We start from the raw sequence: 22,005 nt of genomic DNA, 5'->3' as shown, positions 1-22,005 counted from the left end.
GGGGAAAAGGTGTTGGATAATAATCCCGCGTGCATTTCCATCCACGAAGATTACGATTTCCTCGAATCGCTCGTTCGTCACGCACAATGACGCGTATTTCGACGAATGTTCAACCCTGTCCGAAAGAAATTTATCCTCGTTAGATTCGAACCGCGGGATAATCCATCAACGAGGATAAAAAACGCGCGTTCCTATGACATCCAAATTACAGTACGATCAATCACGATAAGCGAACGGAACGGTGTTTCTACCGGCCATAAAAAAAAGAATCTTTTGAGGAGGAACCGTTTCTCCCATCGCGAAAAACTCTGCGGACTTTCGAAAGAGAAAATCGCGGCCATCTCGAATTTGGACGATGCAAACTTTGATATTGCAGAATTTTTTTAACTAAGTAAATGTGCATATTTCTCGATTGTTAATAAGCCAGTACGATAAATAAAATCCCAGAATATACAAAAGAAACATTTGCGAAAGAAACATATTCGTTACACTACTTTTCTCCGAAGACCAAGTTCATCGCAAAGAATCATCCCTGTTTATTGCCCATTACTCTCTAATCCAATTAAACGGCATTAATAATGCTCGCGACTCTAAAACGAAATTAACCCTTTCGCTATGGGAGAGTTCAACGCGAAATTTGTAACAATGACACATTCTTCCACAAATAAGATAGACGAAAAGCTATTAGAAAATTTGTAGATGTAGTGACGTATTAAACGATTTATGACAAAAATCAAGAAGCGACGATGCAATTAGCAAGTTTAATTGTACGCTTGGAAACATCTATAATACAAATAAATTCCTCGAGGGTTCATACTGATAATGATGATGAAGATAAAGCTTGCAATTTCTTAGGGAATGTTAACTTTTAAATGCGTATTGCTGTATCAATAGTTATGCAGTTTTTCGTCTCTTGAACTTTTCTACCCTCAAAGTTTACTTATCAAGAAAAAATGTTTATTACAATACATATATCTTAGAGGTCATAATACGAGTTACAAATGTTAAGTTAACGACTTCGATTCCGGAAAAAGATCATTCGGAGATGAACTCAGAAAAGGGTTAAATCATACGAGATATATCGATGGTAATAAATGGTATTAAAAAAGATGTACTTACCAATGTTACAGGCTTGGGTGACGGGCAGGGGTGCGCAGCAAGGCCCGCCGAGGGTCGCGACCCTTATTCGGGGGGTACCAACCCCCCCGGGGCCCCCTCCCCCGCCCCCGGCGCCCCCGTAGCCCTCCACCTCCCCAGCCGCGACAGCGGCCACCCCTGTCCCCACTCCCTCGCCGGGCCCGGGACCACCACCAGGCCCACCTTCCACGGGCCCGTATCGGCCGAACGGTCCCGAGGGCCCCAGTGCACCCACTTTTACTGCGGTGTTATCCCAACGGCCGTTAAATCGCACTTCTCACACTTCCCCCCTCGTCTGCCAGTTTTTCTTTTTTCCTTGCCAGCACGCACTCGATGTTTCGACGATTCGTTCCCTCGAGTCTAACGTCGATCTTGTCCGTGATCACTTATCGACAATGTTTCGTTAAATGATTCATAAAACGATCGTTTAACTGTTAGATCAGATTCTGGTAATGATATCGTTATGTTATGGAATGTTCTCCGAAGTCACTGAACCGATAAGTGTACCGATTGTACGCGCACCGTTTTTCATCCCTCGTGTTTCTCAGCTGATGGGCCGGTACCGCCGGCACATTGGCACCACTGGTTAAGATCGTCCCTAGGATCTAAACAGTCCGCGGTGGATCATGGCGGCGATCGGACCGGTATCGCGGCGAATCTCTCAGACGCGACCTGCGCGTCCGCGCGACGGCCAGCATCAAGAACCCCCGTGCGCTCGTTACATTCACAAAGAAACGTTTCTGATCGGGTGAGCAGCGTGCGATCGTGCGCGATCGTTGTTGCAAATCGGCGCTCGGTGTTCGTGTGTCAATTTGCGTGGATGGTCGCGACGGAAATGCGTAACGCGACGAACGAAAGAAATCGGTCGGACGAATCGGAAAGTTTAATCGGCGACACGCAACGAACAACGCGGCAAACCGAGCATGCTCGGCTCGAGTTCGCCAGCCAACTGGCTGCACCTGTGACAGCCGCGAGGGCCCCCCTCTACCACGGCGAGCCGTCGCGCGCCTCGCTGAAACGGGCTACGCCCATTGGCCACGACCACGGCGCGGGACCTCTCGCGCCTCTCTCCGATTGGCCGAGCGGACCCCGCTCGGGCGTAACCAACCCCGTGCGCCGGCAGACATGGCCGTAGAATGGCTGCGGCTCTCTCGGCGGCGTACGGGACGCTTCTGTCGTTGCTACTGCTTCTGCTGCTTCTGCCGGCGTGTTGTTGCTCGAAATAGCCTGCCGCCTGATTCTCCTCGTCTCTGACGAGCCGCTATCGATCCCTGTTCGGCGTATACCGACGAGAAGAGTGCCTCGCGAAATGCCACAGGTTTCACGAGAATCTTTGCCTCTCTCGCGCCCGCGAAATACAACTCGCTTCCCCTCCTCTTTTATTCTCCCTTCGAACGGTGCATCTCCATCGCACTCTCTCTCCTCCTCGCTCCGTCTTCTTCGTTCTTGTTTCTCTCTTTGTCTCGTGCAGTTCACCGGATCCTTCTCGCGACGACCGAGCCACCGCTCTTTTTATCCGTCCCGTTTCTTCCCGACGAACGTTCTTCGATCATCTTTCTCGCTCGCACCGTTATTCGCACCGATAGCACACGTAAAGTATCCCTTGCGCTGGTGTGCGTACGCGCCCTCTGTTCGACTCGCGGGACATAACCTTATCGCGAGGCTCGTTTTGTGACGGAGGCGTGTACCGAGGCGACGCGTTGCTTTCTATCGATTAAAGACCTCTCCGCGTTATTGTTCGATGGTTTAAAGGACCGATGCGTTGGCTAGCTATTTTTTCGCTCGGTTACTAACCGCTGAAGGTATTGTTCTAGGAAGATGCATAGTTATTGTTTGTGAGCACCGATTCCATTGCGATTGACAAGTTTCTGACGTACGACGAACCCCGAGGTTTGTTCCTTATTGTAAACAATGCCGGCGGATTTGCATACGGGTGGTGAACTCGGTCTCCCTATATCCCTCACGTTTTATACGATAAAATGTTAGATTCACTTTTATTTCTGCATTGACTGTAATGGAATTTGGACGGAGTGTGCAATTAATTTATTTTAATCGGGGTACTATTTAAGAACACTGACAATTGCAATGTAGGGATTTAAGATACTCGAATGCTACAAATATTATAGAGCTATTTGGAACCTAAGGATATTGAAAAATCTAAGGATACTCAGGTTCAGAGAGTATTGACAACTAGTTGTGTCAAGATGAAGGGATGTTGAAATGTAGAGATAGTAGCATTAAGAAAAAATATGTTTTCCAGGACAGTAAGACTCCGAAATTATAAATATTTTTCAAAAATAACTCAGAACTGTTTCTGTAAATTTTCATAATGTTAGCTTGAAAATTGCTTCTCATGAATTGTATCACTTTCCTTGCAAGTAAAAAATATAACTCATGTTTCCAATCAAAAATTAGTAACGCCTCACGTCTCTTAAAAACCAAGTCCATCAGCGATAAAAAAGGTACACGTTTTCGAACTAACATGATGTATCGAATGATCGCGAATGTGTTACATAAGATTTGATCCCGATCCTGTTAGAAATTCCACAGGATTTACAACGTAATCCGAAACGCGTGTCACAAAAAAATGTTACGGTTGTCCGCGTGCCGCCATAATTAGCAGTAAACAAGTGGCCTCTATAAATTATATCACGGTGGACTGGTTAAGCTTATTACGAGGGTCGGCCATAGACTACTGAAAAGCTGTCAAGATTATTATAGGGTCCCGTGAAAAATCGACCGCCACTTAAATGTGTCAATTCGTAACGGGGCGCCTGAGCAAGTATAGTCCTTTATTATCCTTTCCGCTCCTTCTTTTCTAAGTAGTAATTGTACACTTTTACAACACTATATATTTTAATTCGTGTTCGATTTTTAATAGCAATAGTACAATTCGTTTTCTGATTTTCGAATGAGTCAAAACTTTCAGCTTATTTTAAATTACAAAATTCTTATTATTTATATTATGAAGATATTTCATAAAACTAAAGAATTGTATGGGCTTTATGTTTTATCCTTTATTTCTTTATTTTTAAATAATTTCAAAAATAAATATCGAAGTAACTATATGTCTTAAAAACTATTTTAGAAAACTTTTCAATCGTGACTTAAAAGATGTACATGGTAAAAGGAATTATTAATTCGCCGTTTTATTTCGCTCATTTACGCTGAAACGCTACTATAAAAGTAAACTATGACTTGTATGATTACCTACGACCGATCGTACGTTACCGCCGATATCAAAATACTTCTCTTTCAATGCATCCCGTTATTATTGTGCCATAAATCCACCGCCGAAGACGGATACATGAAATTTCGTAATCGCGTGAATCCTCAAGCCTCGAATTCCTTGCACGTTTTATTCGCGACTCGAACATGCAGTAAATTGTATTACGCTAATTCCTCAAGAGGCAGTATAATGCGGTAATACGCAATAACTGTACGGGAATTAATTAACGAGGAATTAATGCCACTTCGCAAATCAACTTCTACTTAACCCCTAAATATTTTGTTTATAATGCGTTTCAGCGGATATTGAAAAAAAAATCTTGTTTTTTTTTAACGCTTGCGAAATACGAACTTATTTTTTATTTGGGTACAGAGATCATTCTGAAATATATTTCATAATTGATTTTATTGAAACAAGAATATATGGTACAAAAATTTGATGAAAAGTATTAGCAGGTTCTGTTATCCCCCATCTTGTTTCGAACAGGAGGAACAAAGAAGTCCTCTCCAAAAAATCTTTCCTTTGTCCTAATCCTCAGATCTCCTGATTTAATTTTTAGAAATTTGATAATTTAGAAATTTAGCATTTTGATAATTTAGAAATTTGCAAAGAAGATTTTTGAACCTTGTAAATTCTAATGATAGCAAAATATTTGTATTCGTCTTACGAGACCACGAGGTTAGTTCCATGAACAAAGAAATACGATCAGTTTTTCTTGTTGACTGACGTGGTGATTGTACTTGCGACAAAAAAATATATGTCACAGATATGACAGGCTATTCGTTCCTACGCAATGTCGAGCCATTGTTCTGCGGCTAGCTCGTCCGGCTCGACAAGACGATAAATGGGAAAAATAAACGTAGCCTACGAGTTTATGACCTTCCGCATACGGTAATTATTATTGGTTTTCCATCAGACTCGTTTAGCTCATTCAAGCTTTCAAGCGACAAACTTACGAATTGAGACTTCAAACTCTCGAATTTTAAGATTTTCTAATTTTTCAATTCTCAAAATTTCGAATCCTAAAAAAGTTACATCAATGTATAAAATAAATTAAAAGTACTTTCCGAGTTCCGTAATTGGTATATTCACTGCGGCTGACTACATACTGAACTATTCTACTTCACTCTAGTTTCAAAATACTACCGCTACGATATGTACGTGCAAATAAATGGAGATAGAATTCAATAAACACATGCAAAGTCTGAAAGATATACGCTATTTTATTTTATATTACAATTAATAAAATTTTACCTCTACTTTTACTATGATTTATGGCAGTCTAAATCAAGATGAATAAAAATTTAAAGCATTTTATTATTATCTACAAACAATTATTGTTTCAGAGTGTATATCTAATGTACATTGTTCTATAGTATTAAGATAACAATATTTAACAATGTAACAAAATGTACATAACTTTCAATTGCTCTACTTTTAATAAATTGTATAATAAATAGCAATACTTTCGTTTTCTTTGTAAACTGATCAAGCCTCAGATATATTTTTGGTAAATCCTACATCTTTGTATATGTGTTTTACAGCAGTGGTCATTTAGGATAATATCCTATCCACTTTCTGTATGTCATATTCATTGCTTCTTCCACTGCAGTATCTATAGGGTGTATTATAAAAGGTATGGATATTAGACCAACAATTGTGGGAATCCATCGATTTCTTAAGGCCACATTTCTCTTTTGTACATATTGAACAGCTCTGCAGATTCTATTAATTGTAAAGCCAGGAATGATCACAGATGCGAATGACTGCCACAATAAGGTGTCAGTCATAGAAATTAATACATTTTTTGTTGCATTTGGATTAATATTGTCCTGAAACATAATATATCATGAATTACATAATTTTGACATTACATAACTTTCTTTATATTTAACTTACACGATAAGTTTTTAAACTTTTATCAATTGTATCTGCAAGCACATATCCAGAGGCCACAATGTAACTGGACCATACAACTGACTTTGGGACTATGGACCTAAAAGCTTCTCCAACCTCATTTGCATATCCTAAAAAAATAATTATTTTGTAATATTGATTATTTTGTTTCGTGCAGCTGTATAAAAATAAAATAGATGCATAAATCATAACTTGTTTCATTCACAGCAGTCCTTATAGTAAAGCCATTCAACATAACATAAAATAATTATAAAGTTAAGACATTAACTACAAGCATCAATTCAGAAAGACAACTAATTAAAAATCAAATGAATCAATGAAAAGTTAGATAACAGCACTTGATAACCTGTTCTTTATTACCCAGGTATCTGACAGGCGTGTCCCGATATATGTCCACCTTTCCTTGCATTTCCTTCATAATAAAATATTTGCTTTTTTAAATATGTTTTATGTTGGAAGATATAACCTAACTTAACGTGTTGGAAGCATGTTTGAACTGGTAGACTATTGGCACGATCTGATTCATATAAAAAAAGATATAAATTATATTTTTACTGATTAAATACAAATCCGGTAAACTATTTAAAAAAAGAAAACAATCGGTTTAATTGAATTATAAAGTGGAATGTAAAAAGGGAGAGCCCTTTAAATATAAGCAAGTATGGCGCTCAATCCAATTATCTGGTTGTACAACATAACCTTGCTATGTTCTTTCAATCAAAGAAATTTTATCTTAAATTTTGAAGAGACGACTCACTCTTCCAGAAGTATGGCAGGACCGTGATATTTGTAAGTGAAATAGATCGTAATTGTCGTTCAAAATGGTAGATCTCGATTTGATTAGAGAATACTTTAGTATGCAAGTTAACGAAATAATTTGTTGGTGGTGGTATTACATTAAAGAAATTTCATGGCAATTGTTAATAGCTATTGTCGCGTACCTTTGCGTTTGTATTTTTCTCTATTCGATCTTGAAGAAAGTTAGCCACACAGCGTGGCAGCTTCCAGGTCCGCCTGCCAGAATATTGTTAGTCACGGCTCATCCTGATGATGAAGTCATGTTCTTTGGACCACTATTATATTGGATCACAAAATCAAAGACTAGCGAAATTTATTTACTATGTCTTAGCAATGGTATGCAAAAAATATAACTTATTGATAAAGTAAATGTTACATTTATAAGTAGCATACGTCAGTAATTTTTCTTGTAGGTGGAGACAAAAGAAGAAAAGGAGAATTATGGGATTGTGCAAAAATATTAGGAATTCCAGAAGCTAATGTGACTATAGTAATGTGAGAAATGTTTTCGTTTACTTAATCCATAAAACAAGTTATCATTTATTTGAATATGATCAAAAACTATCCTTTTAATCTTCTATCTTAGTTCAATAAATACATGTATAGGAGCACAGAGTTACCTGATGATCAAAATGTACAATGGCCAACAGAGGTAGTGGCAGAATGTATTTTACAACACCTAGAGTGTTATAAAATTAATGCAGTAGTAACATTTGATAAGTATGGCATAAGCCGTCACAAAAATCATATCTCCTTATATTATGCCATAGCTGCATTATGTATAGAAAAAAAAGTACCACACTGTTAGTATTTCTTCTGTTTATTAAATCAAGATTAATGGAATACTGATGTAATCTCTTTGCAGATTGTAAACTATATGTGTTAGAATCTGTGAATATAATTAGAAAATATATGCAACTCCTAGATTTACCAATTAGTTTATTATGTGCTTCATATTGGTATTTAGTGACATATGATCAAAGGAAAGTCATAAGAGTGAGTAATTACTTTGTCCAATTTCATGGGGATACAAAGCTGTAAATACAAAGTTTTTGGAATTCTGTTTTTTGTTTCATAGAATGCCATGACTGCCCACAAGTCTCAATATGTATGGTTCCGGAAGTTGTATATGATATTTTCGCGATATACATTCATCAACACTTTACAAGAAGTGAGTGCTCTTGATTTGGAGTTGGACCTCCAATTTGATGATGAGTAAGTCATGCTTAGTCATAAATTTGTACAAACTGTAATTAATTGTACATAATAAACCGCGATCTTTATCTACTAATGTATAATAAAATTTAATTGGATTGTCGAAGTACTTTTAACACGTTCACTGCCGGTTGGAGTCACCATCATATGAACGACATAGTCAAGCGATTCCGATGCGGCCAGCAGCGAACGTGTTACAGTATTCTTAAAAATTACACGTACGCATCGAATAGAAAGTATTTTTTATTTGATCTTACAAGAATATACAAATATTTAAAAACAATAATATAGAACAAACTTAATAATAAATCCATTTTTCTCATACAGTTACATCATCATAACTTTGTATAAATGAAATTTAATGTTCAATTTGATATGTATTTATGGAATGTGCGTAATACAGTATCTTTTTTAAACTTACCATATAATAATAAAGAGCCGAAATTATGAAATAATTTGAGCAATTATGAAATTATTGCAAATTGAACTTGTTACATAATTTTAAGTATATTTACGTTAAGTTTTGTCTCCCAATAATAACACGTAATATATGTGATTATTTTCTTTTCCATATAGATATAGATTTAAATTGCATAAATTTGGCACAGTTATGTCTTGTGCATTAAAAATACAATCTGAACTAATTTGCTATTGTCTTCTCTGATAATTAACATTACATTTAATCTCTTCAGGTAATTGTAAAAGAGTGATAGATCTATGATATATAATACTTAATTTATTCATACTGGAAGAAAATGTAATTGTTCAAACCGCAGTTTGTGAATATATTTTTTAATACAAGTGTAATAATCGGCAAATTAAAAATATAAGAAAAACCAATCTTTCTTTTTTCACTTTCCCTCCAGCATGATTACTTCACTCTAACTTATAAAAAAAGAACTGTATTTTCATCAAACAAATTTTAGTATTACTGATACGAATACCACTTAACAATATAATTTGTATTTATAAACAGTCTTATAAACACATCGTTAATCGAAATTTTAACACGAAGTAATACTTTTAGTGCATATATTATGTACCTAATTCAATAATATGTATATATTTTAATATATCAATCAATTTAAAAAGTATACTCTGTGCGTTTCTATATCTTAAACCTTCGCGTATACTCACTACACATTTGCGTTCAAAATAAAATAGTCTATCTCCGTATAAATATAAATTATGGAATGTTCTCGTGTATGTATTGAACTTCAACGATATAAATGAAATTTCACTTACTTCTAATCACTTAATCAATTTGTGACTTTGAAACAAAATAAATGCTTACAAGACAGTCGCAGAAAATGGACGGCATGAAGTGTTCCCGCAAGATCCTCGGTCAGTAAACTACTGTAATGATAACTGATTAGTAGAATACTGAGTTTAGGTACGTAGAGAAGAACAACACCAAAATCTCATCAATCCTTCTAGAGAAAAGAGTCTCGTAAACAGGAATGATTGATTATAAAGGATTCATCGCGAAGATCTCGCGGGCCGTATCCTAGAACCTGTCCTTAGAACGATGCGAACTTAATGTTCCCATACCGGGCTGAGGAGAGTCTGGGTCTCCAGGATCTTGTAGATATTGAAGTTCCTGTAGTTCTTGGAATTTCTCGTGATCTCTGATATGTGCGTAATTTGCAGACAAACACATTAAATAGTGTATCAAACTTAAAACCACCAACATTGTAGCTACTGTGGCCAAAATGAACATCACCACTGCTCTTTCAACAAAATCTTTACAGAACAATTTTACTTCTTGTGGTCCACATACTTTCATGTCCTCTATTCTTGTATTATTTGGGAATATGAAACCTGTAATAATTAGATTATGTATACAATTTTTTTTATCTATAAAAAATTTTTTTATCTATAATTCAAAGAAACTTACTGAATTGAGTGAAATCAATACACTGTTCATATTTTGAAACACCAGGATTGTTGCATAATCCCCAGAATATAGTGAAAACCCATGTAATTATAACCAAGAATGCAAAGATTACGAGCCAACCTAGTTGAAGTATGTATGTGATTGTCATGAACTGAAAAACAGAACATATACTGTATTGTGTTACTTCTCTTCTAGAAGTATGTGGTAAAAGAAATACGTACAACAGCACAAGAAATACGTCCACCGACTCTGGATCTCCATGCTTTGTACACTTTATGTCTAGTAGCTCCGGTTGCTAGACAACCAACACACAATATCATAAAACCTAAAGCTGCCATACAAGCACCAATTGTTGCAAAAGTTAGCTGCACAGCTTCTAACCACCCAAGTCGTAAATGAAATACCTTATAAATATATAATTATTAGTAAACATTTTAAATGTACAATAAAGTGTGTCCCAACATTGCAAGAAGTTACTAAATCCTACCTGATCCATCATTAAAGATCCCAATGTAACACCTCTGTACATTGTACCACAAAATATGCCCACTCCTAAGCAACACATTATAGTTGCAATAAGAGTTGCATATGGTACTCTGGACATACAATCATTGCACACGTTCCCTGGAAAAGGTAAATATTGTTTCTATAAATGAAACTATCCTTACGATTTGTCACTGGACTGTGCTATAGGATATATATTTCTAAAAAGTATAAACTTACTACAAGACCGATCTTCACTATCAAGATCATGAAGACTTTTTTCAGAAAATCTATCAATACTAATATTACTTTCAAATCGTCTACGCAATGGTAAACTATCAATTATGTCTTGTTGATCTCTCATCTTTAACTATAAGTGACTTAAACACCTGTTCGAACGAGGCGTGAAACGATGACTGAACCAATGAATGAGTAATCTTGTATATAATATATATAGATAAGATTACGATGTGCATCGTACGCGTTTTTCTACGATATCTAATTCTGAGTAACGAGGGTTGAAATTCAGTAAGAAGCGCCTTTTCTCAAACAAAATATATTCTGAAGTATATAAAGTTTACTTACCCATGTTTCGAGTTTATTGTTGTTCAGGGTTAGAATAGTTATAAATGGACACTGTCCGTAGCTGACTGAGAATATAATGTTAGAATTCTCTCACTTATTGTTGCAATTGAATGTCGTTCCGCTGTATTAGTGAATAACATCCCACGTCCCACACACTTCTCTTAATTATACATCCGCACGTCATACCACTCATTTATGAAGACCTCATTTGTTGAAGACCCTTCCAGTACTTCAGACAAACTGTTGCATATTGATTTTCAGAAACGAAAATAATTTTGTGTATTTTATGTATGGAACTTGAAAGAAAACTTTGAAACAGAATGTAGTGTATGGTGCTGGTAACCGTTTAAGTTACAGATTTTTAATTCTACAATATCGTTTCTGTGTTTTTCAATGACCCTTTAAAACGAGTCAAGATGGCGACGGGAGGTAAAAGTGAATGGGACGTTGGCCTCATACAACCTTACGGATAATTAGAGGGAATGCTAAAACGTAGTAAATCAAATTCAGTATTTTCTTGACAGAAATTTACTAAAATTTTAATTCATATTTTGATAGCAATTTTCAAAACTACAAATTCCCAAATTCTGAGGTTTTAGAGGTCCATTTGATCACAATAGACACATACACACATAACACAAACATAAAAATATTAAAATATATATTTTTTATTATACTTAAAAAGTCCATCATGTTGTAAGTAGGTAATATAATATACTTTATAAATCTATAAAAATAATTATTTCTATTATAATTATACTACTCTAAATCTATATTCTATACAAAATATTCAATTCCCTAAATATATAATATAGTAACAACTACCGGATATTCTTGTGCTTCGGTTGAACAAGATATTTAATAACTACCGGCAGATGACGCAATTTTTCCCTAACAATATGTGGCACTTCCGAGTTTTGTTGGTAATTTTGATTATATTTTGTAACCATACCATTGTTACTCTCGTAAACTATGCCACCACCATAGGTTTGAGGACTTACCTAAAAATATCACATACAGTTAATCAAGATATTCTCGTTGTATAAAAATAAGTACTTACAGTCAAAGCAGAACCATCCTTATAATCAACGCGAATATCTCCAGAAGATAACTGCGTCGCAGTACCTATACCCGGGATCATTATCTTATAAGTATTAGTGTTTAAATTACTTATAGAATTCATTTTTCGCGACCGCGATGCCACCGTTGAAATGACAGAACTAGCATCAAAAGATGGCATCTGAAACACCAAACAGTGGATTACATTTTGCAAGAAACTTATATACATTTTCTTGAAGACCACATACCACAGGCGTACTGTTCGTAGTCTGCGAAACATTTTCTTTTCCTTGCATGCAAGGCGAATCATTTAAGGCCGTACTAGGCCTACGTCCAATTATAACAGGAAAACAAGAATGTCCAGTAGCAGCTTCTAGAGACGTTAACGTAGATTCGAGCAATAAGCACCGCTGATAGCACTCCGAATAATGTTCATAATATTCATCAAAATGAGGCGGAAATTCACCTTCTATATAAGTAGGACCGTCACTTCGTTCAGATATTTTTACGTTACCGTCAACGCGCACAACCTGCAGCAACGATCAAAGTCATCATCTATCGATCACCAACATAAAAATCATAATTATTTTACCTTTACTCCATTATAGAAGTGGACTTCACAATCCGGATGTGGTCCATTTTCCATAAAAAGGCACTTTGATCGTTGCGTATATAGCGTTAGTTTTGGCGTTTTAGCTCTCACAAGTTTTATAAAACGTGAGGCATACACGTATTTCCTATGATGACGTAAGGGTAAATTTTCATAGGAGTAAATGCTATCTGCACCACGAGCTGGTAATGGGGGTGGTTGATTACCCACTTCCGTTGAAGCAACTGGTTTATACAGAATAACTCTTAAGCCATCACCCGATATACGACACACTTCGCTTATTTTTTCCTGTGACCAGTGAACAATTACATTACAATGATTCATTACACTTATTTTAATTCTTTATACATACCACACCATTCCGACGTTTAATAAATTCAATGCACACTTCTCCGTTGTCTAGAATAGTAAGGATCGCATTTTTCGTTCTATGTCTAGTAGGTTGAAGTCTCTCTGAACATAAAGGCGAGACTTGTAATTTTCCGCCGTCTTCAGTATTCTCAAAACAATGCTCAGTCTTTTCCTTTTTTCTATATTTCTCCTTCTTCTGTTTCTCGCTGTCTTCATACGCGTCGCAATTACTGTATTCATTCTGTGAAAACACCCTACTTTGGGGCGGTGGAATTCCTGTCAATACAGAATTTTCTTTTGCACGATAATCAACACAATTTGCCTTATATAAATTTGTCTTTGTAATGGGTTCGGATAAAGCTTCGCTCCTTGCACTGAACATTGGCCCAAGTCCATTGGACATCATAGGCGCCGTTGACATTCGTTCTTCGGACTTGGAACGCATTCTCGGTCTCCCGTAGGAAGACAACGTTCTTCCGACTCCTGAATCGAGCATACCATCCACCAATAATCCTTTACCCATACCATTTTTCTCCTATCAATGTGAATATTTAATATGATTGGAGGATCAATTTGTATATAAAACGTATTGTGTAGATAACTTACATTCATCAATTTGTTCCTTTCTAAATTAATTATAAATGGATGTTTCGGAATGTCGCGCAAACGAATTCTATCTTTCGGATTCTTTTTTAATAACTTATCAATGAGATCTTTAGCATTGTCTGATAAATGAGCCGGCATTACATAATCAGCCATCACAACGCGCGTTAAAGTACTCTTAACAGCATCAGTATCAAATGGTGGTTTGCCAACCAGTAAGGTATATAACATACATCCTAAACTCCATACATCTGCTTCCAAACCATGTGATGATCTTGTTGCTATCTATATACAGACAAATATGTTCTATCTACACCAACTTCTGCACAAAGTTTTTACATAAATTACTTAACAAACCTCAGGTGATATATAATTAGGAGTACCACACATTGTTAAGTGTTTCTCATCAGGCCTTGTCAATTGAGTAGCCAACCCAAAATCTGCTATTTTCTATAAATTAAAATTTAACTGTGCTTAATGCTTCTAGGTCAGTCTAAGAAGGTCGACAACATATTCATTTTTCTTACCACTTGCATATCTCTGGTTAGAAGTAAATTAGACAAGGACATATCTCTATGAAGTATTTGGTGTGAATGTAAATATAATAAACCCTGTACTACTTGTCTAATTATACGACCAGCTGAAACAAGAAGACTTTGTGCAATATATGTGAAACTATCACTTGCTTTCACACTTATATTATAGGTACCTTGCTCTTCAGGTAATGCATTAGAGCCTTGCAATTTAAGAAAACGTTGAAGCTCTCCATTATGACACAATTCTAATACCAAATAAACATAATTGGCATCTTCAAAAAATGTATATAATTCAAGTACTGCTGGATGTTTCAATCTAGAATGTATTGCTACTTCTTGACGCACTCTACCCACCATCCCAGCAGCCTGCATCAACTTTTTGTCGATCTAGAGAGATATTAATATGCATACATAAATCACATACAATTAATCGGAGGAATTTTGAACGACGCGTCAGTATTTAACCTAAAAAAAATGAATTACCATTTTTATCGCAACTTCCATGCCGCTGCGAAGACATTTTGCTCGATATACACTAGCAAAGCCACCCTTTCCAAGTAAATTTAATACCTCGTAATCCTGTAATTGAGTGTAATTAAATCGAATGTTCTAATAAGAGGATGAGCGTATAAATTTGAAAAGCTAACCTCTATCTGTTCACCGAAACCTCCGGATAGCGGTGGCATTTCCAGTAGCCAGGGGATAAAACAATAGGACGGTTTCAATCACCCTGGTCACTAAATAGCACTTTTTCAATACATAAAATTAGGTCGAAATGATATATATTTAGGAAATATATCAGTAAATTTGTAAACAGAGATGACATGGCGCACCCGCCATATATAAATTTTGATACATTTCTTATCATGATAGATGGCACTCGAATAAATGAATGTTTACTACCCTTTACGATATAAATTGTAAATTATAATTATCAAATAATATACAGCGCATTTAAATTAAATGGATGAAACATCCAACGCTGATTAGAGTTGCAGATTTGTTTATTGAAATCAAACAGTTGCGCATTTATATATGCGTCTCAAATAAATAACATAAAAACATGTTTTAATCGATAGAAAGCGATACGAAAATAGTACGGGAGCTTTCTGAATGATACGAAAGAAAAATGCATTGTAACAGATACTGAGCCAGCAAATGAGAAACAATTTTTATAAATTTAAACATATTTTTTTCACAACTGTAATTTACTCTAAATATCTACAATTACAAATTAATTACAAATAATATACAGCACAATTTTTACATTATGCATTTGGATTGAATGTTAATGTTTTAGCGAAAATGGATGAAATATCGAAATGCTGCATTATTTTTTTTTGTTATTAGTATGCAATTATTCTACAATATAAATATTTTGATGTCTAGGTAATATAATAAATACCTTACATTAATGTTTTTAGCCATTAGTTTCACTTTCAGTACATAAGGAAATGAAGGATATAATTATACACATATTAGATGTTTAATTTATGAGTTATTTGTGGCACAAGACTTATTCATGTCGCGTCTTAAACTATTGACCTATTGACTTAAACCACCATACATAAAAAGTATGCCATATTTTTCTTATAAGGTCAATTTTCAAAAATAACACAACTACAATCAATAATTTAGTGAAGTTCAGTACTTTCGCTAAAAACTTTAATGTTACATTAAAGTAAGGTATTGTTCGGAGTATTCATAGGCATAGAGTTCTGGCATCGTTGTGCTGGAGGTTGATAAATGGGCTGTGTACTTCGTTGCTGATTACGTTTCTTATTATAACCACCAGTTTTATTCGCCGGAACGACTCCATTTCCGCCTCTACGAAATTCCATTCCTGCTATAAAAATTTTTATGAATTAAGTAAGTTCTTACTTATTTTAAGAAAAACAGAAATATCTATCTTTCATTAATTTACCAGTTATATGATTTTGTGTTTGATCGTAACGAAGTTGTCTGTTATTAAATCGCTGATCCAACTGCTTTTGATCCAACGCGTAATCTTGAGCAACTTGATGCTAATGTAATTAAAACAAAATGTTTATTACTTGTTCTACATAACAAATGATAAAATTAAGATTATTCTACGTACATCATTTGTTAAAGGTAAACAGTCCACTTGTAGCACTTCTTCATAGTTCTCAAATCCTTTGAATTGAACAACACATGTCCTGTCGGATACACCGGTTACTTTCGCGGTGTAATACTGTATGTTAGAAATATCAATTAAAATAATTATAAAGAATAAATTAATGTTTTAACACGCACATAGATGTATTACTTTACCCTGTTATCTTCCCAGTATTTGGCTAGACATTTGTCACCTACTCGCCAAACCCAAGTACTGCCAACAGAAACATTCGCATTTTGATTGTTACTGTATTGATTTGGACCTCTTTGGCCGTTGGGTCCAATAGTCCCTTTACCACCGGAATTGTCATTCGGTTGAAATCTGTTCAGTTGGTTTTTGTAATTTTTATCAGTTGTACTCGGAGGGTAAGTTCTATGTGTTCCATCTTCTTGTGCTCGATTATGCCTACCGTAAGAAGCATCATAAGTTTGCCTATTCCTGGCATCAAGCTCATGATGATTATAATTCCTGCTAGTACCAAAACTTTTTCCCTGTTGATCTTGTGGAGCTTTATAATAATTACTAGCATTGGTAATATTTGTTCCGTCTGTACGCGCGTGTATACCGGAAGTTCGGGAATCGTTAGATTGAGATTTCTGATACGTTTTAATTCCAGTATCTTGTTGAGGGTGATTATGACTGTCTTGATTCCGTTGGAATCTTGGCGGCTTATTTTGTTGGGAATGGTTTCCTCCATTGTACTGAGAAAATTGTGGAGTTGCAATGCTATTAAAATTTGATTTTTTACTGCTCCTGTTTTCTTCTGAATGCCTTGGGGGTACTTGATATCCACGTCCACCTTTTTGGGCTCTGTTAAAACATTTTTAGTTATTGTTTTAATCACGATACTCAACCGTATTACAAAAATATACCTTCCACTTTTTCCGCCTGGTGCTTCGTTATTTTTAGACTCAATTCTGTCATGACTATTTTCTGTATTTTGTGTATAACTATTCTGGGATGGAATACTTGTTTCCACAGATTCAGACTGCAAAGGTAATTTATCTTCAAGAAAATCAAAAAGAGATATTTTTCCACTACTTGGTTTACTTTCTTCAGATTTCTTTTCGAATCGTTTATTTCGTGGTTCACGCGGTTCGCGAGATTCTTTAAATGTACTGAAATGATTAAAAGTACTGGTAAGAAAGGTTGTTAATATTCGATTTGTTCAAATAGCAGCTGATAGACATACCTATGTTTACTGTCTGCTTTTTGCAAACTTTTCAGAGCTTTATCAACATTATTTCGATTGACTTTTAATGCATATTCTGCCTGTTCTACAGAAAATCCTTGGTCTACTATTTTTTGTACACTGTAATCTAAAAGCTGTGAAATAAATGTATGAATTTAAGAAGCTGCAGAATGCTCATGATCACCTTGATATCCATCTCTTTGTTAGTCCTTAATGTAATATACCTGTTTGTTTCCACCACCAAATACTTTCTTGCTACCTTGCTTAGCAGCTTCTGCTATAGCATCCTTACGTTGAGCTTCAAACTCTGCATTTTCTTTACTAGCTTTTTCTTTCTCAGCTAAAGCTTTAAAATTTTTATCATGTTCAGAAACTTTTATAATCTTTTTTCCAAATGGTATCCACGGTGGTGGTCCACCTTCTTCTGTAGACCTTGCTCTTGTATGCAATGCCAATTTCTGTTGTAAAAGGAGATTTGAATTCCATGTATATTAATACATTCACATTCAGCAGTTTGGAGACAAGACTCTTAACCGAACACTAAATCAAGTAACCTACTTTGTTCAGTTCCCATTTTTCCACAAGATTCGTCACTTTTCCTCCAAGCACTTGTGCTATATGTGATGGTCTAAGTAAGATAATTCCATGAGACATTGGTAAACTACCCAACCCAAGCAATATTTTTGTCCCAGGAGGTGTATTTAAACTACAATATAATTAGTTCCATTAAACGTACTTGCTTTCTATATAAATGATACAAGCATGCAATTTTTACCTCAAAAATGAAATATGTTCAACTTCTACAGCTTGATAATTATTTTTACCATCGGTTAAAAATAATTTCAATAAACGTGGAGCTGCACGCGATTCCTCATTGTTTTTAGGGGCAGCAACATTACGTAATTTTTGTATTTGCAACACAATATTACCCTGATTAATATCTCCGAGTCCACTACCAATTTCTCTTAAATCGAGCTACACAAGAAGTAAGGAAATAAAAGTATATCGTTATGTCTATAAGCCAAAATTTAATATACTTACATCCAATAATCGTTTAACGATCTTTTGCAAGTCAGTAATATTTCCAGAGTCACTCGCAATAGTATAACCATGGTCTGTAATGTACCTAATTAAAATGTTCATATATATTTATGTATCCAAATTTAAAAAGATATTTTGTTCTTTACAGTTTTAACAAACATCACCATGTATTAGTTTCTATACGCACCACCCCTTATCCTTTAACTTTTCCATAATATCCACAGTCATTTTGTTTTTTGAGGCAAATTTTTCCAAAGAAACAATCGGTTCAGTTTGCCAACTTTATTAGGAGAAATTTCATGAGCGTTACATGCATGTATTCAACTTGTACATAAACATGTGTCAGCTGACGTGTAAACCAATAGGAAATATGTTTTTGAAAAATCGACGACTATAAAACCAAAATCGAATGCTTTCGCAGGTATCGAACACCGTTTATTATACGGTTTGATGCCACCTGCTTCTTCGAAGTAACGAACAAAAGGAACCGCGCCTATGGAACCTCCAATTTTCTGCCACCATCTTGAACATTTATTCTACCGTGATTTTAAGATCGATATATCGGTATTGTACAGTAATACGTCACTATCGATACATCGTTTGTTGTTTAAACACTGGCATTGTCATTACTTTAATAATTAGCAACAAATTACCTATCGTGGAATCTTTCAGCATTGCAGACACACAATTTTCGCTTATGTGCTCATTTTACTAATTACACGTATACACAATTTATTTTTCTTCTTCGTTGTTTATTTATTAAAAAATTTAACGGTATTTTGTCTGAAAGAAAGCAATTAAATAAAATAGATGCTTGTAAAAAATTTAAATAATATAAAAGTGTAAAGTTGTGTATAAATATGAGAGAGGTTATGTAATGAAACAAATTCTAAAAGTAATTGTGTTTAATAAGTGCAAAGTGAAACTAATAATGTAATAGAGATTTCAAAAGAGATCGCAAAGAACAATTTGTACAGATTGGTATAATTGCATGTAGTAGATTATTTAAGAATGATAGTGAAAATGATTGCACGAGCAGAAAATAGGTCACGTTTTACGCATCAAGTTCTAAAATCATGTTTCAGCGAATTGTGAGAGCAGCGTTCTTCGAATCCTTGAAATTCCATCGATTGTACAGCCGCTATTCCTACATACATAAATTAAATCTCATATGTAAATTGACTAAAATTTTAGTATCAGGAGAATAATATAGAATGCATAAATTGTGCGTGGTTGAAACGTTGAAAAACGAAGCAGAAACCTGTAATAACGCTCGTAAACCAATTACGGTAGTTTCACGAGAGGTCACTATCACCGACAACCTCTATAGTAACGAAGTATAAAAAAGTCATTAACTGCTGATCGGTCCAATTTGAGCTGACGATTATTGCTCGGGTGGAGCTCCGTTTGAACAACGATGGAATTAGATCAGATAGGGACTAACTTAGGAGATGACGGAAGCATATAGGCATGATTAAGAACAAGACCCACCCATATTTCACCAACAATTTACAATTGTTCAAATGTAAAAACACTATTTAAATATAACCTTATCGTGAAGGTAGGCCAGTCTGGATATAAATAACATCGGGGGACATTTATGTTTTTTTTGCGAAATGAAGTTATCACTCGCACGCATTAATTAAATTATGCTCACGATATACAACTTGTTGCTGCTATTTATAAGGATTAACATGAATTACGAAATCGATAATAAAAAAGAACCTGTTTTTGTCTACCTACAGATATTCACATTCACACATATGTATATTCATGTATATGTACATACGTTGTGATGTGAGTTGTATTATATCACATGTAATCACATCCATGAGTTATTTTATCGTGTACCGATACGATTGTGTTTCTGCACGTTATATTGCAGTAGAAGTTTACTTCTTGTACGAAATCAACTAACTTTTTACTTTATATCGTTAATGGAATATTTTTGGTTGCATCTACTAGTATTGTAATATCAGAATATAGCAAATTATTATTAAAAGACATGCTACTTATATTATTAATTTTTATGTATTTAAAAACTTATGAACATTTCTACGATGTAGTTAATGTATTAAACCAAGAGACAGATAGAAAGGTGCACGAAATATAGCGAATATCGACCAATTGAAATAAATGGCTACATCGATATGCGGACTAGTTGGCGACAACGGAGACCTTACTCATTGTCAGATTAGTGTCCCATATAAAAGTACCTACATACTTGATATCTACTAGCTACACGAGGGTACTTCATCTGGCACGCTACGAGAATACGAGATGTATCTTGGTGCATATATTTCACACGCAATGACTAGAGACGCCATGTACAATCTGGTGCAATGTTGACTTTCTTCAAATTGTTAGAAATGTTGTGGAAAGCGCATTCCGTTTGCTTCAATTTTGGGTCGTGTAGTGCGAAAACATGCGGATTTCTAAATTCCTCATTTAGCTTGTTAAATTAATTGTTTTCAAATTTCCAAATTCCAAGCTTCTCAAATTCCAAATTCCTCAAATTCTAAATTCCCCAAATTCCAAGTTCCCCAAATTCCAAATTCACTAAATTCCAAGCTCCCCAAATTCCAAGTTTCCCAAATTCCAAATTTCCCAAATTCTAAGCTCCCAAATTTCCAAACTCCTCAAATTCCAAACTCTCCCAATTCCAAATTCCCCAAATTCCAAATTCCCCAAATTCCAAATTCCCCAAATTCCAAATTCTCCAAATTTCAAGCTCCCCCAATTCCAAATTCCCCAAATTCCAAATTCCCCAAATTCCAAATTCTCCAAATTTCAAGCTCCCCCAATTCCAAATTCCCCAAATTCCAAATTCCCCAAATTCCAAATTCTCCAAATTTCAAGCTCCTCAAATTCCAAGTTCTCCAAATTCCAAACTCCCCCAATTCCAAATTCCCCAAATTCCATACTCTCCAAATTCCAAACTCTCTAAGTTCCAAATTCCCCAAATTTCAAGCTTCCCAAATTCCAAGTTTCCCAAATTTCAAACTCCTCTAATTCCAAACTCCTCAAATTCCAAATTCTCAAAATTCCAAACTCTGCAAGTTCCAAATTCCCTAAATTCCAAACTCCCCAAATTCCAAGCTCCCCAAATTCCAAGTTTCCCAAATTTCGACCTCCTCTAGTTCCAAACTCCTCAAATTCCAAACTCTCCAAATTCCAACCTTCCCAAATTTCAAACTCCCCAAATTTGAAAATCC

At 35.3% G+C, this 22,005-nt stretch overlaps 6 protein-coding genes across 18 annotated transcripts in view; 1 reads left to right on the top strand and 5 right to left on the bottom strand.

Annotated features, from left to right (window-relative positions):
* Positions 1-2,617, bottom strand: part of Lim1 (LIM homeobox 1) — a 37,908-nt gene extending 35,291 nt beyond the window's left edge. Inside the window, exon 1 of one of the 4 annotated variants that reach the window (XM_076537851.1) lies at positions 1,120-2,617. The gene's annotated coding sequence lies outside the window, so the exon portion shown is untranslated. The remainder of the gene's footprint in view (positions 1-1,119) is intronic. The other 3 variants (XM_076537849.1, XM_076537848.1, XM_076537850.1) reach the window with 3 other exon arrangements.
* A 2,137-nt stretch (positions 2,618-4,754) lies between these two features.
* Positions 4,755-6,783, bottom strand: LOC100884106 (mitochondrial fission process protein 1). Of its 4 annotated transcripts, none has more exons than XR_013040064.1 (4): positions 6,644-6,783; positions 6,266-6,393; positions 4,991-6,198; positions 4,755-4,909 (listed from the first exon to the last, which is right to left on the bottom strand). XR_013040064.1 is itself a non-coding variant. In XM_003702179.3 (3 exons), the coding sequence occupies exons 1-3, from the start codon at positions 6,699-6,701 to the stop codon at positions 5,917-5,919; spliced, it is 468 nt and encodes a 155-aa protein (XP_003702227.2). In that variant the 5' UTR covers positions 6,702-6,783; the 3' UTR covers positions 4,755-5,916. The 4 variants fall into 4 exon arrangements, 2 of the variants coding, with proteins under 2 accessions (XP_003702227.2, XP_012138316.2); XR_013040065.1 differs by having other exon boundaries at positions 5,034-6,198; XM_003702179.3 differs by having other exon boundaries at positions 4,755-6,198.
* Positions 6,784-7,104: 321 nt separating this feature from the next.
* On the top strand, positions 7,105-8,368 carry PIG-L (phosphatidylinositol glycan anchor biosynthesis class L). Its single transcript, XM_003702180.3, has 5 exons — positions 7,105-7,417; positions 7,495-7,576; positions 7,688-7,884; positions 7,947-8,077; positions 8,160-8,368. The coding sequence occupies exons 1-5, from the start codon at positions 7,105-7,107 to the stop codon at positions 8,298-8,300; spliced, it is 864 nt and encodes a 287-aa protein (XP_003702228.1). The 3' UTR covers positions 8,301-8,368.
* Positions 8,369-8,521: 153 nt separating this feature from the next.
* Positions 8,522-11,728, bottom strand: M6 (neuronal membrane glycoprotein M6). 3 transcript variants are annotated; one of them, XM_003702181.3, is made up of 6 exons: positions 11,262-11,728; positions 10,917-11,180; positions 10,681-10,817; positions 10,415-10,597; positions 10,194-10,344; positions 8,522-10,117 (listed from the first exon to the last, which is right to left on the bottom strand). In XM_003702181.3, the coding sequence occupies exons 2-6, from the start codon at positions 11,038-11,040 to the stop codon at positions 9,804-9,806; spliced, it is 909 nt and encodes a 302-aa protein (XP_003702229.1). In that variant the 5' UTR covers positions 11,041-11,180; positions 11,262-11,728; the 3' UTR covers positions 8,522-9,803. The 3 variants fall into 3 exon arrangements, with proteins under 3 accessions (XP_003702229.1, XP_076393969.1, XP_012138314.1); XM_076537854.1 differs by having other exon boundaries at positions 10,917-11,065; XM_012282924.2 differs by lacking the exon at positions 10,917-11,180 and having other exon boundaries at positions 11,262-11,715.
* Positions 11,729-11,905: 177 nt separating this feature from the next.
* SAK (polo like kinase SAK) lies at positions 11,906-15,262 on the bottom strand. The gene is made up of 11 exons (XM_003702182.3): positions 15,068-15,262; positions 14,904-14,999; positions 14,594-14,807; positions 14,412-14,524; positions 14,242-14,334; positions 13,888-14,169; positions 13,283-13,816; positions 12,913-13,218; positions 12,569-12,850; positions 12,322-12,501; positions 11,906-12,262 (listed from the first exon to the last, which is right to left on the bottom strand). The coding sequence occupies exons 1-11, from the start codon at positions 15,104-15,106 to the stop codon at positions 12,083-12,085; spliced, it is 2,319 nt and encodes a 772-aa protein (XP_003702230.2). The 5' UTR covers positions 15,107-15,262; the 3' UTR covers positions 11,906-12,082.
* Positions 15,263-15,898: 636 nt separating this feature from the next.
* Positions 15,899-19,572, bottom strand: Tdrd3 (Tudor domain containing 3). 5 transcript variants are annotated; one of them, XM_012282921.2, is made up of 12 exons: positions 19,444-19,569; positions 18,978-19,312; positions 18,791-18,875; positions 18,525-18,724; positions 18,308-18,455; positions 17,974-18,207; positions 17,750-17,883; positions 17,430-17,675; positions 16,713-17,367; positions 16,519-16,632; positions 16,345-16,444; positions 15,899-16,263 (listed from the first exon to the last, which is right to left on the bottom strand). In XM_012282921.2, the coding sequence occupies exons 2-12, from the start codon at positions 19,016-19,018 to the stop codon at positions 16,097-16,099; spliced, it is 2,124 nt and encodes a 707-aa protein (XP_012138311.1). In that variant the 5' UTR covers positions 19,019-19,312; positions 19,444-19,569; the 3' UTR covers positions 15,899-16,096. The 5 variants fall into 5 exon arrangements, with proteins under 5 accessions (XP_012138311.1, XP_012138312.1, XP_012138310.1 ...); XM_012282922.2 differs by having other exon boundaries at positions 15,899-16,266; positions 18,308-18,377; XM_012282920.2 differs by having other exon boundaries at positions 15,899-16,266; positions 19,444-19,567.
* Between the last annotated feature and the right edge of the window lie 2,433 nt (positions 19,573-22,005).

The sequence above is a fragment of the Megachile rotundata genome, chromosome 12, assembly GCF_050947335.1.
Source record: "Megachile rotundata isolate GNS110a chromosome 12, iyMegRotu1, whole genome shotgun sequence".
NCBI lineage: Eukaryota > Metazoa > Arthropoda > Insecta > Hymenoptera > Megachilidae > Megachile > Megachile rotundata.
Note: the sequence above shows the minus strand (reverse complement) of the source record. Positions and strands in the feature narration are given on the sequence as shown.